A 13,884-nucleotide genomic window follows, 5' to 3' on the forward strand; every position below is an offset into this window, starting at 1 on the left:
GAAGCTGTGTAGCTTCTGTGGTCCACACTCTTGCCAGTGCAGACTGGAGCCCAGAATCTGTGTCACTTCTCCAGGCTGCCCTCTAACCGACAGTGGACCAGAGCAAATATGGTTCTCCTTCTGGCTCAGGCTAGGAGACTGTTGAGACTCCTCCCGGGCAGACACCCCTCCTCGGGCATGCAAGGTGCCTGGTGATGGTTCAGGCCAGGAGACTGCTCCCTGGCAGACACCCCTCCTCGGGCGGGAAAGGTGCTGGATGACTGGAACCAGAAAAGGGATCCTTCCCAGAAGCTGTGATGCTTCTCCAATCTGCCCTCTCCCCGGCAGTGTACCAGGGCTAAGATGGCTCTCCTTCCCCCCATTCTGCCTTTTAAACAGCCCCATTCCCAATAGGCAACATGACTTCATGGAATAAATCCCCAATGGACCATCTGCAACCAACTCAAATATATGGAGAATTTATAATTGATTCATTGTGAATTATCTGCGTGCCCATTAAACTAGAGGGGTTGTTCTAATCAAGGACACATTTTAACTTTAAGATTACTGAAGAAAGATGAGCAGTTCATTAATAAGACTCTATTTTTGCCCTGTTCCAATCAGAGAGAGTAAAGGAAGAATGGCGACATATTTACCTGATGGATAGGGAAGAAGGATAGTGATGATCAGCAAAAAGAAGGAGAAGAAGAATGGTAGGAAGAGTAGAAAAAGTAGAAAAAGGTTGAGGCTAAGGGAAAAAGCAAAAGACAGATGAAAGGACAGGAAGTGTGTGAGAGGAAGAGAGCATAAATGAAGGGAGGGATAAAGAAAGAAAGGAAAGAAACTGGAGGGCAAGAAGGAGGAGACTAGATATGCAGACTGAGATACAGAGGAAAACAGGTTACAGATGTGGTTGGACAGACATACAGAGTGGTGGCTGGTCTCATTTCTTGTGAAACCAAACTTTAGAACAATCCACACTATCTTCCTCAGCTTAATCATGTGTTGTGACATCTCAACTCTTCCATAGCTTAGTGGTGCCAATGTACTTGCTATGCACTACTGTGAAGTTATCTGTAGAATTTTCTCTCATGTTTTTATCTTAAATATTTTGCAAATGTAAGTATTCTAATGTTGTTTTATCATTTCCTTTCATTTTTACTATTATCAATTAAATTTCCATATATTTATACAATCTTTATTTAGTTTTCTTTTTCATGAATTATTAAAAAGGTGTCCCCATTTAGTTTTGACTTTTTTCAAAGATGATGTCCCTACATATCCCCTGCTGAATTAGAATTCACCATGTAGGCCAGAATGACAGCAAACTCACAGTAATCCTCCTGTTTCAGCCCAGAAGTTCTGAGATTCTAGGCTTCAACTACCACACATGATTAATTAATTCATTGATTTCTATAATAAACATTAAACATTATACCTATGCTTGGTACATTTTACATGGGGAAAACATAGCCTACACATACACCCACATCTACTCTTTCTCACAAATTTCAGTACTACATATCACCCTTCCTTCCACCCCTGTAAATTTCCTTCAGGAAAAAGAAATGTGCTGTATAAGTTTTATGTTCTCACAATGCCAAGACTAATATTAAGCTTTAACTTATCATTGGTACCATGTACCCAAGAACTCTGTTGACATGATATAACAAGAACTAATCCATCTACCCCCATTTCCACTACTTTATAATTGGTTGTAAAATCTCAATCTCCTCTCTGGTTAATATTATTTTCTTCACTTCTTTTTCAATTTGGACTCTTTTAGGAAATGTGAGTATATATAATTGTCTTTCCCTTTGAAAACTACAATGCTTTCTGATTATTTCTTTTAAAAAATAACTATTGTATAGTAGCATATATAATGTATGTGGTTTGAAAACTAAATTTTCAGATATGTTCTTTTTTTTTTAATTTTCCCATACCTCCTCCTCTGTCTCCAAGATGATGTCCCCACCCCCATACCCATGCCCCATCAAGCCTTCCCACTCCCTGAAGCCTCAAGTCTCTCAAGGGTTTACTCAATTCTTTAAAATACCATTAACTACCCTCGGATGGCGTGTGGTCATTGAATAAAATATGTGTGGAAAGGTGACCCTTAGCTTGACAGGGATATTTGTGGATCCTACTATTCTGGAATTCTGCTCAAGTTAATTTAGTTGTTCTTTGATCCCTGTCGCACTTCCCACTGTTCTTCCTTGCATCTTGCTTTTCATCCTTTGTGATAGCCCTCTGAACATTGGATAGTAGCTGTTTACTTCTACCAATCTTCACATTTTTTTCCTGCGAAAATTTGTTAGTACATATCTCTTAAAGGAGAATGGGTTTTAGTCATAAGTATTTGTAAGAATTTATTATAGCATCTTTGATATTTTACATAGAAAACCCAATTGTTAGCAAAATATGAAAGCTTAAATAGCTATTGTGTTTGTCGGATGCAGTTAGGTGTGTCCTGAAGAGATGCAGTTTGGCAGTGCACCTTAAAGCATCCACAGATAAGAATGCTAAGATATAGGAAGTCCCTCCCTATTTTAAGGCAAGTTGCTTAGGAGACATCTATCTTAGGGTCTTTGCTCTATGACCCAAGGCAAAGTCAGCTGGGTGGCTTTAAGCTACTCCACCATAAAGGTGAAATGCTTCCACAACTTCTGACTTGGCTTGGAGAGGCCCCCACCCCACCCCAGACACACGTACCATAACAGTGACATAGTTGAGCCTGCCAAGGATAAGCAATTGGATCTTTGATCTTTCTCTCTCTCTCTCTCTCTCTCTCTCTCTCTCTCTCTCTCTCTCTCTCTCGGTTTAGAAGAACCTTTACAGCAGGAACTCTGGGTAAGAGTTAGGGTTTTCTCTTTGGGCTTGCAGGAACAACAAAGAAGCAGCTGGCAGGATCCATTTAAAACAGTATTACAGGAAAGAGAAAGGCATCTCAAAAGAAAGGCAGACTAGCTCCTTAGAATGACACAGAAAGAGATTTCTAAAGACCTAGCAGTTTATTTGTAGGATCAGGCTTGTAAGTAAACATTTGTATACAGTGAGGAAAATTAAGTTACCTCACTGAGCTTGCAGGTTTTTACTTTAGTTTACCCCCCATATCTTTATTTGTATAAATATTAGATAATTTAAATGGTTATAAGAATCAAACAAGAATATTATTTAAAGCCCTTATCAAAGAAGCTTTCACTATTACAATAGCAATGAAGATGATAACACAGGGTAAATATTCCAGGCACACATACACACATGTGCATATACATATTGGAACACACAAATACGCATATGGGACATACACATAAACATGTGCATATGCACATACATATTCACACACATACGAGCTGAGTAATGATTGAAGGCAGACTCCTTAAACCACAATTTGCATAAAACAATTTTTTTTACCTTTTAGAAGAATTATAATTGATTTGAGCTAATCTTATGGAGAATTACAGAAAACAGAATACAGGTAACTCTTCCAAGTAGTACTGAAGTATGGCACAAAGAGATAATCAGCGTGATAAATATTTGTTGTGCTTCTGTATGTATTTAATAGTCACGATAAAAAATAAAATTTGTGAGTCTATGTAGGTAACAGCAGGAATAATAAAACAATACAAAACAAAATAAAAACAGAACAGTTTTGCATACATAACCTCCAGAGTCATTTAACAAGAGGGATGCTTACAGAACTGACATAGTTTATAGACTTTCACTGAAGAGGACCATAATGATGAGAACACATTTCCTGGGATGAGTTCTATGAAATGTATTATTAATATATACATACATATATACATATTAATATATATATATATATACACATATATAGATTCCGACACAGAAAAAAGCTTCTGTCTGTGAACCATCATTGAATAAAATAAGCATGGACTAGCAGAGAACTTACAATGGAATTTTCTCTTAGCAAGAACCGGATTCCTCAGATACATCACTGTTTGACCTGTGCATTTCACCATCCTCTCACAGTTGCCATCTTACTACATCCTCACCAGTTATCCATGGTACATCTCCATACTTGGTTCTATTATCGTCCCTCCCCTTTGTCCTAGAAATTTTCCTCATGAATGCTCTAATCATCACTCAAGATCAGTTATCCCTTCTCTATTTGAAAATGAAATGGCAAGGTATTCAAATAATCAATAACCAATCTTTTCTTTATTGACAATATGTCACAAATCTTTCTGTGGGTGTTGTAGAATGCTTCTCTATAGAATTTCCCTGTAGAAAATGAATTGACTAATGTTTTTACTATGATTTCAGCAGTTATTTCATATCACTTTTCTATTAGGCACATATTGATAAAAAATATTCAATAGAAAATGCACCTCCTATAAAACATGACCACATCTGGTCATGCAGAGAAATCAGGCATGTGAACATTTTAGATGATCATATATTTCATGATCTGTGACTTTATCCATTTGTTTCTTAGTAGGAATTAGATACTGACAGTCTACTCTATGATAGTGACCTATGGGCCATCAGTGTTCATAGCCTTTGTCTTAGAGGATCACACAAGCTATAGATGTGCTACATATACGTGTAAAAACATTATGAAGTGCTACAGTTTATTTACATGTGTTTTCCTGGAAAAGAAAAGGCATTGGTGAATGTCAAGAGCTGCCCAGTGTCCATGTGTTATTAAACTCTTAGTCTCTGTTTCACAGATGGAAAAGACTACAGAGAGTCTGCACATGGAACACTGATTTACTCCATCTTTTTCTCTTCCTTTTTTTTAAATTGGATACTTTTTTATTTACATTTCAAATGTTATCCCCTTTCCCAGTTTCCACACTCCCAGAAACCCCCATCCCCTCCTCCTTTCCACTGCTTCTATGAGGGTGTTCACTGAAGTTGTCAGGTATAGGAGTTCTCTGGTGGAACTTTTGGAGTCACTTAAGTATATTATCATATCATCTTCAAATAGTAATATTTTGACTTCTTCCTTTTCAATTTGTATCCCCTTGACCTCCTGTTTGTGTGTGTGTGTGTGTGTGTGTGTGTGTGTGTGTGTGTGTGTGTGTGTGTAATTGCTCTGGCTAGGACATCAAGTACTATTTTGAACAGATAGGGAGAGATAGGGCTGTCTTGTCTACTCCCTGATTTTAGTGGAATTGTTTCAAGTTTCTCTCCGTTTTGTTTGATGTTGGCTACTGGTTTTCGGTATATTGCTTTTATTATTGTAGGTATGGGCCTTGAATTCCTGATATTTCCAGGACTACTAACATGAAGGGATGCTGAATTTTGTCAAATGCTTTTTCAGAATCTAATGAAATGACCATGTAGTTTTTTTTCTTTGAGTTTGTATATGTAGTGGATTATGTTGATGGATTTTCGTATATTGAATCATCCCTGCATTACTGGGATGAAATCTACTTGATCATGGTGAATGATCATTTTGATGTGTTCGTGAATTCAGTTGACAAGACTTTTATTGAGTATTTTTGCATTAATCTTCATAAGGGACATTGGTCTGAAGTTCTCTCTTTGTTAGGTCTTTGTGTGATTTAGGTATAAGCACAATTGTGGCTTCACAGAACGAATTGGGTAGTGTTCCTTCTGTTTCTGAATAGTTTGAAGAATATTGGTATTAGGTCTTCTTTAAAGGTCTGATAGAACTCTGCAGTAAACCCATCTAGTCCTGAGCTTTTTTGGCTGGGAGACTATTAATGACTGCTTCTATTCGTTTAGAGGTTATGCAACTGTTTAGATGGGCTATCTGATTCTGTTTTAACTTTGGTACCTTGTAAGTGTCTAGAAAGATGTCCATTTCATCCAGATTTTCCAATTTAGTTGAGTATAAACTTTTATAGTAGGATCAGATGGTTTTTTTGAATTTGCATGGTCTTCCATATTTGTTTTCATTTCTGATTTTATCAATTTGGATACTGTCTCTGTGCCCTCTGGTTAGTCTGGCTGCTTGTGGACGTTGTACATCGTGGTGCGCACTAGGCTCCGCACCACGATGTACAACGTCCACAAGCAGNAGATTTTNCANTTTNGTTGAGTATAAACTTTTATAGTAGGATCAGATGGTTTTTTGATTTTCCAAGTTTTCTGTTCTTATGTCTGTCTCCCTTTTCATTTCTGATTTTATCAATTTGGATACTGTCTCTGTGCCCTCTGGTTAGTCTGGCTGCTTGTGGACGTTGTACATCGTGGTGCGGAGCCTAGTGCGCACCACGATGTACAACGTCCACAAGCAGTCTCTTAGTGTCTATATGACATCTGCCCAGGATCTTCTAGCTTTCCTAGTCTCTGGTGAGCAGTCTGGCAAAATTCTGATAAGTCTTCCTTCATATGTTATTCGACCTTTTTCCCTCACTGCTTTTAATGTTCTCTTTGTATAGTGCATTTGGCATTTTGATTATTATGGGATGGGAAGATTTTCTTTTCTGGTCCAGTCTATTTGGAGTTCTATAGGCTTCTTGTATGGTATGAGCATCTCTTTCCTTAGGTTAGGGAAGTTTTCTTCTATAATTTTGTTGAAGATATTTACTGGCCCTTTAAGTTGGGAATCTTCACTATCTTCTGTACCTATTATCCTTAGGTTTGGTCTTCTCATCGTGTCCTGGATTTCCTGGATGTTTTGGGTTAGGAGCTTTTAGCCTTTTTCATTTTCTTTGACAGTTGTGTCAATGTTTTCTATGTTATCTTCTGCCCCTAAGATTCTTTCTTCTGGCTTCTGTATTCTGTTGGTGATGTTTTCATCTACAACTCCTGGTCTCTTCCCTACATTTTCTAACTCCAGGGTTGTCTCACTTTGTGATTTCTTTATTTTTTTCTTTTTCCATTTATAGATCTTGGATGTTTTTTTTTTTTTTTTTCATTTCCCTCACCTGTTTGATTGTGTTTTCCTATAATTCTTTAAGGGAGTTTTGTGTTTCCTCTTTAAGGGCTTCTGGCTATTTAGTTGTGTTCTAGTGTATTTCTTTATGTCCTTCTTAAAGTCCTCTATCTTTGTCAAGAGAAGTGATTTTTAGATCCAAATCTCATTTTTCTAGTGTGTTGGTGTATCCAGGACTTGCTATGGTGGGAAAATTGGGTTCTGATGATGCCAAGTAACCTTGGTTTCTGTTGCTTATGTTCTTGTGCTTGCCTCCTGCCATCTGATTATCTCTATGATCTCTACCCTAGCTATATATGACTGGAGCCTGTCCTTCCTGTGATTCTGGTTGTCCCAGAACTCCTCAGAGTCCAGCTGTCTCTCTGACCCTGTGATTCTGGGATCCTGTGATCCTGAGATCCTGTGTATGTCAGAGTTCCTGGGAGTCAAGCTGCCTTTGGGACCCTGAGATCCTGGTGTGACCAAGCTCCTGGGATCCTAGGACCCTGTGAGCCTATGATTCTGGGCGTGTTAGAGTGCCTGGGAGTGGAGCTTCCTCTGGGTGTTGTGGGACTGGCTGTGAAGTTCACGCCCAAAGTCTGCTCAGTGCACCTGCTCAGTGACTCACTCCATCTTAACATTTGTTTATAATAGGAGAAAAGGATGGAGAGGAAGGAGCAAGTAGACAGAGATGTGAGGAAGGGAAAGAAGGGGGAAATCTTAATCTTAATGCTGCTTAATACAAAGTGAATGCTTAGGGGAGTTGTTTTCATTGTCAATAGCTTCTTTATCTTCTTACATCATTAGGAATAATTGCAAGCATATGGTTTCTTGCTTTATAAAATAGAGGGATATTTTAGCCACAGAAATTTTACAATTTTAAAATATAGCAAAGTATTTTGCCAGACATTTTTAAAGCTTAAGAGCACTCACTGCTTTCCAAAGTGCCAGGGTTCGATCCCTAGCATCCACAGATGGCTCTCAATTACCAATAATTCCAGTCCAAAGGAATCCAGTGCCCTCTTTTGGCCTACTTGGACACCAGACACAGACATACACAAAATTTAAAACCCTTTCTGTCTAAACTATTTCAAAATTCATTTTTATTTTTAATTTGCACATGTGTGTGTGAGTGTGTGTGTGTGTGTGTNTGTGTGTGTGTGTGTGTGNGTGNGNGAGAGAGAGAGAGAGAGAGAGAGAGAGAGAGAGAGAGAGAGAGAGAGACTGAGATTTAGTTCTGTGAATGTGTTTGCAGAGGCTAGGGAAGGTCATTATATCTCCAGGAACAAAAGTCATATGTGAATGTCAATTCACATGGGTGCTTGGAATTGCGCTCTGGTTCCTTGAAAGAGTGGCAAGCACTTTTAACTGCTGAAGAGTCTCCCCAGGCCCCTGCCATAAGATATTGATGTCCCTGAAGGCACATTCACCATTGATGACTGATTTAAATCTTAGGGTTCCAGCGCATCACAGATATAATATTTCTTTAATCTTTTCCTTCTTTTGAATATTTCCCCATAGAATCGAGCCTATTCACAACCACTGATAGAAAGAAGCCATCCTCTGAGATGCAAATGACTCAGCCCTTGCTCCTGGGGACCCATTCAATTGAGAGGATTTTGCCCTTAGGTTTTTATTGTTGTTGTTTTTAAATTTCTTATTAGATATTTTCTTTATTTACATTTAAAATGTTATTCCCCTTTCCTGATTTCCCCTCCGAAAACCCCTATCCCATTCCCAGTCCCCCTGCTTCTATGAGGGTGTTCCCCCACCCATTCCCCTACACTGGGGCATTGAGCTTTCATAGGATGAAGGGCCTCTCCTCCCACTGATGTCTGATAAGGCCACACTATGCATTGACTTGGTGCAAACTTCTGAATGGGAATAATTGACAGTGAGTTTTTCCATCACCTTTCTTTGTTTAATTTAATTAACTTGACCTATTTTTAATTGTTTTACAGGAGGGTAGTTCCTGTTTGGTGAAGCACGAGGAGGGTCCCCAAAGTAACAGCACTGCAGAATCAGAGCTCACAACACAGGTATTCCCTCCTTAATCTACTTGATCTTCATTATATCCAGAAGGTCGTTCTTGTACCCTCTGGACTGCAGGGCAATTCTTGTTTAATTTGTTTAACACTAATTTACTGTGTGTTTGTGTGTTTGGGGTTGGTGGTGGAAGGAGCATTCCATGGTTCTTAAGTGGAGCTCAAAGGGCACTATGAAAGATTCTATTCTCTCTTTCTACCATGAGTTCCAGACATCAAAGTCAGTTCATCAAGCTTGATGGAAAGCACCTGCCTAATAATCAATTTTAAAAGATGTGGAGGAAACCCTTATATTGTCTTAAAGAATGTGTGTAGTTCCTTCAGCCAGGACCCTTGAGATTTACTTGTCTGCTATGCATGCCAGTAAAGATTTTAATATGCCTATGTGAAGTCCTGCAAAGATAGAGAATAGGTCTCTCCCCCACCCTCTATGATGCCAATCAAGAAAGTAAAGAAAATTAAACAGAGAATTAAAAACATGTCCATAATTTTTATGAGATGAGAGAGATTAAAGATGACTGGGGAAATGGAGTAGGTGTAAAAAGTAGTCACCCTCCACAAAAATAAACACCAAATTCACCTGTAAAGGTTAATTCAGACTTCACATATTGGTAAATGATAAAATATTATATAATAGCAATGTTCAGAAAATTATTTAGAGGTCAATGAATTTATGTCTGATGATTTGACCTATGTTTTCTCATGGTAGCTTTTGAGGAATTATACCAGTTGTAAACACAATATTTACATTTGGTAAAAATCTGAATATTTGTTTAGTTTGTGGCTTTCCTTGCTGTCTAGATGGTATTTATCTACATTGATAGACCTTTGCTGTCCTGCTACAATTTTGTATTTTTTTACCTTAAATATGCCTAGTTTTATTCTTCTAATTGTCTTTTCTATATTGTTTGGCAGAAATTACAAATGCCTATTTGTTCTGAGTGTGAGGAGAAAAAAGGCCCAGAAAAACCATCAGCCAGTTTCGATGGGACTCCAGCTAGAGAAGAAAAGCTACTGTAAACAGGAGGTGTGGGATCCAGAGCTTCTCTGTCATCGACATGTTTCTAGAGTACAGGCTTGCGGGGAACACCACGTTTCTAAAGCATGCAACTTTTACAAAACTTTATGTAACTTTATAATGTGGACTACACAATTTGCAAAAGATTCCAAGCTGACTATGAACCTTAGCAATAATCTAATCAAATGGATTTCTTCACCCATGCGTATCTAACTGTCTTCTTTAAAATTACCCAATATAAATTGATCTGTTTTCAGCTAAAACACAGCTGCAACATTTTTTGGTCTTTGTGTGGATATTTAGTACTTCTAAGATCTAGTTGGTACCATCAACTGGAAGATGATCAACTATGAGTCCTGGTGATTTTAAAATTGCAAACATATGAAGGTTTGGTCCACAGTGACAAACTAGTGTCATTTCTTCCAAAGTTGGAATTTGCAGGCCAGAATACATTATTTTAGATATTTATTGCTTGGCTCATTACATTAACTTAATAACCATTTGATATAAATTATGACCAGTAAATTTGGTTAATGATAAGTTAGTTACCGGAGAGCATTAGTTAGATTTAATAATATGATATACATACAAGGTTTTTCATTTTTAGAATGAATGACAGCTATCTTTCATAGCATCTTTTAAATTTTAAAACATTCTTTGTGCATATTCACTAATGTTGTTTCAAGATGTGAATCAAGCTGTCTGAAGTGCCAGTTTTATTTTTTTCTGATGTTAGTTGATAAAATGTACAATGGTAAAATTTTTAAAATATTAACATATAAAGTGTCCATAGATACTTTAGAATGGACATTTGATTAAGGCAAGATGACATGGAATAATTTTTTAAAAGCAATGATGTTTTAGCTTTGAAGATAGGATTTTATATGAGAATATCACAGATCAAAAGATCCAGACTGTGGCATAATTATAGTATATAATTCCTAATCAAGAAAGATGGACATAAAATGATAATATATTCAAACACCACTTGGCAGATAAAAACTGACCAACGGATGAAGTCAGGAAGTCCACATTCACTGAGTACATCCACTTCTCTTGGTTAAACACTTTCAAAGTACAGGGGAAAAAAAAAGATTAAAACCACTGGCTGTATAGAATTACTCTGCCATACCCCAATTAACACCTTTAGAGAACGTATCCCAGAATAAACAAGTTTAAAGAAATCAGTTGGACTTAATTTCTAGAATCCAATGCCATGTATGTGGTACACTCAAAGAAGCTTATTGAACTCTAGAATTAGATAAAGCTGATGGCAGAGAAAAGAAGACCACTGCATTAATTCTACATGCAGGGTAGTTTTGTGGGGTTTGTCAGCATTGTCACTCTTAAAAGGATAGATGAAACTGGAAACATCCCAGATGCCCCTCAGCCGAAGAATGGATACAGAAAATGTGGTTCATTTCTTCAATGGACTACTACTCAGCTATTGAAAGCTAACATTCCTTAACTCCAGGTCAAAAGGATCCAATGGCCCCTTGTAACTTCTATGGGCACCCAGAACTCACTTAGTGCACAGAAATACATGTGGAAAGAACACCTGTGTACATTTTAATATATCTGTGGTCACATTTAAAAAAAAGGGGGGGGAAGAATTCATACATTTTTTTCGATGAACTGACCAAGATAAAATATAAGATCAGGAGACAAATTCTGTACTCACATCTCCAGTTCAGTATCACTCCACCTCCAGTTTCATATAATACTAAATTCTCTTAATAGAATAATACATCTATACTTTTCTATTTCTTTTTCTTTTGAAGCAAAACCTTTTTTGGAGTAAAAAAAAAAATGTATGTGTCAAGTTCGGCTCAAAATTAATACAAAGTGAAGTATGACCTTAAGCTCTTTACCCTCCTTCCTCTATTTCCCAAGGGATGAGAGTTTCAGCCACTCACCATCACTACAGTACTGAAAAGTACCAGTTCAGTTTTCATTTAAGATTACCTTTCCACTCTTATCTAGGGCATTGATTTCCTGCCTCATCCCTGTGGATCCCGCAGGATACTAGTCACTTGTTCTTCACATGGCTGGTTGTGAATATCTGTGACTCCATGTAGGAATGACTGGATAAGGAGTTCCAAGTTCAAGCAACCTTGTTTTCTAGTTTTCTGTTTTGCCTTTGCTTTGACTTCCTGTTCTAGAATGTGGTGGTATAATCACTTTGCTTTTCTCAACTCTTGGAATGATAAAATCGGTTTTAATCAATAGGGTAAAATTTCCTCCTAAAATATATGCATTCTTGTGTATCTACAGGTTTTCTCTAGGTTGTTTGTCATAGCATTTACTACCTATTATTGAAAGAGACACTGTAAGAGCAGGAGGTTTTATTCTAACCACCTTTAAGGAACATTACAAAAGTTCATTTAGTAGTCTGATAGGGTTATGTTAATATGATTTGAGGTATTTCTTTAATTAATGTGTTTTGTCTCTCTTGGCCCTTGCCTTCCTTTGAGAATGGAATTGAAATATTTAAATTATTTTCCTTACCTGTTTTCTATTTTTCTTAACTACCAGCTTTACACTAGACATCATTTGAAGAATTAATATTCAATCACTGACCATTCTGACCTGGAAAGAATATTATCAAATATATTTATAATACATGGTGTGATTCTGTTGCAATGTTAAGTGAAGAAATAAAACTTGGAGTTTACACACAGCCCATTGATTGCTGTTGAGGATTTCCCCATGTTTTCTAGTGAAATAACATATTTAATATGTCCTTCCAGAACAGAGAACAAATTTCTCTATTTTATAATATTATAATATAATAACAACTCAATTTAAAGTGTGAATTGAAGACAATGTACTCATTTGTAAATTAGCAAACTTTTGAACTCTGTCTTTTCTTTTATGTACATAAACTGTCAATAAACTAGTGCCTCAGACCTGTGAGCCCTAATGAGCACTGGCTGTGTCTGTCGATTGGGTCATACACAGAAGAAGATGGTTCAGGCATTCATCTGGATAAAAATTTCTTCAAATATCTAAATGTAGAAAATACCAGTGGCTGACATTGTTTTTGTCCTTAAGCAGCTAATTAGCGTAGCTTGCAGTTTTACTCACAATTTTGTTTCATACAAACACACTGAATTACTAACTCAATACAGCTGAGGTATGGGGCAGGGGTTGTTTTGTTTTTGCTTGTTTTGTTTTTGTGGTCTTTTGTTTGTTTGTTTGGGGGTTTGTGGAACAGACATTTGCTGTTTTAGGTGGACAAGGTGTAAAACTGGACTGAAATTAAATTTGTGAATTTGCTATAAGTAAATCCTTTATTTTTATAGCTCAGGTATTATAATTATCACTAATTGCAGCACAGGAGGTGGAAATAAAAATTGGGCCCATGCAATAGGGCGAGTCATGAACACGATGGTTTTTTACATAGGCAACTATACTGGCAAATGTTCACATCTCCAAGCTGTGTGTTCATCTGGATTGTGTCACATGATGGTCAAGTATTGAAAACTCAAAAGTGCTGAAAGTGGCCTATTCTTCTTCAATAAAACAATTTGTTACAAAGATCATAATGTATTTTACCTTATGAAAACTTAATGGAACATCAAATACTGCCCATCTTTATATAACAGAACCCAATCTCATATGAAAGCTTCTTCATTTGGCAATGCATATACAGTTAGAGTATTTAAGAAGTATAATTCATTATGGTGGGACTTATACTTCTTACATGACTGTTAATATTTTTATTGTTCTTTACATTTAATTAACAATTAATACATATGCTAAAGGAGAACAATTTGGTACTTGCTGCAGTCATCAAACCATGAAACCCAACCAGACACACTAAGAAAGAGAGAAGGAAACACTTTTTGTGTTTGTTTGTTTTCTTTAGCCTACTATTCCCTGCCTTTTTCTCCAGAAGGACAATTTGTGGTCTATGTTTTCAGGGTGGCCACAAAATAATGTAGGTCAATGCAGTATGCATACAATGTTACACCTTTTAATAA

General features: G+C 37.0%; 1 protein-coding gene across 3 annotated transcripts in view; it reads left to right on the top strand.

The window, feature by feature from the left end:
• Luzp2 (leucine zipper protein 2) overlaps positions 1-13,438 on the top strand; it is a 393,679-nt gene extending 380,241 nt beyond the window's left edge. For 2 of the 3 annotated variants that reach the window (XM_029545241.1, XM_029545236.1), the window contains 2 exons: positions 8,797-8,874; positions 9,796-13,399. In XM_029545241.1, the coding sequence (XP_029401101.1) occupies positions 8,797-8,874; positions 9,796-9,900 (183 nt within the window). In that variant the 3' untranslated portion in view covers positions 9,901-13,399. Of the gene's footprint in view, positions 1-8,796; positions 8,875-9,795 lie in introns of all 3 variants that reach the window. The other variant, XM_021202224.1, reaches the window with a different exon arrangement.
• The last annotated feature ends 446 nt before the right edge of the window (positions 13,439-13,884 follow it).

Source organism: Mus pahari, chromosome 1, assembly GCF_900095145.1.
Source record: "Mus pahari chromosome 1, PAHARI_EIJ_v1.1, whole genome shotgun sequence".
Classification (NCBI taxonomy): Eukaryota; Metazoa; Chordata; class Mammalia; order Rodentia; family Muridae; genus Mus; species Mus pahari.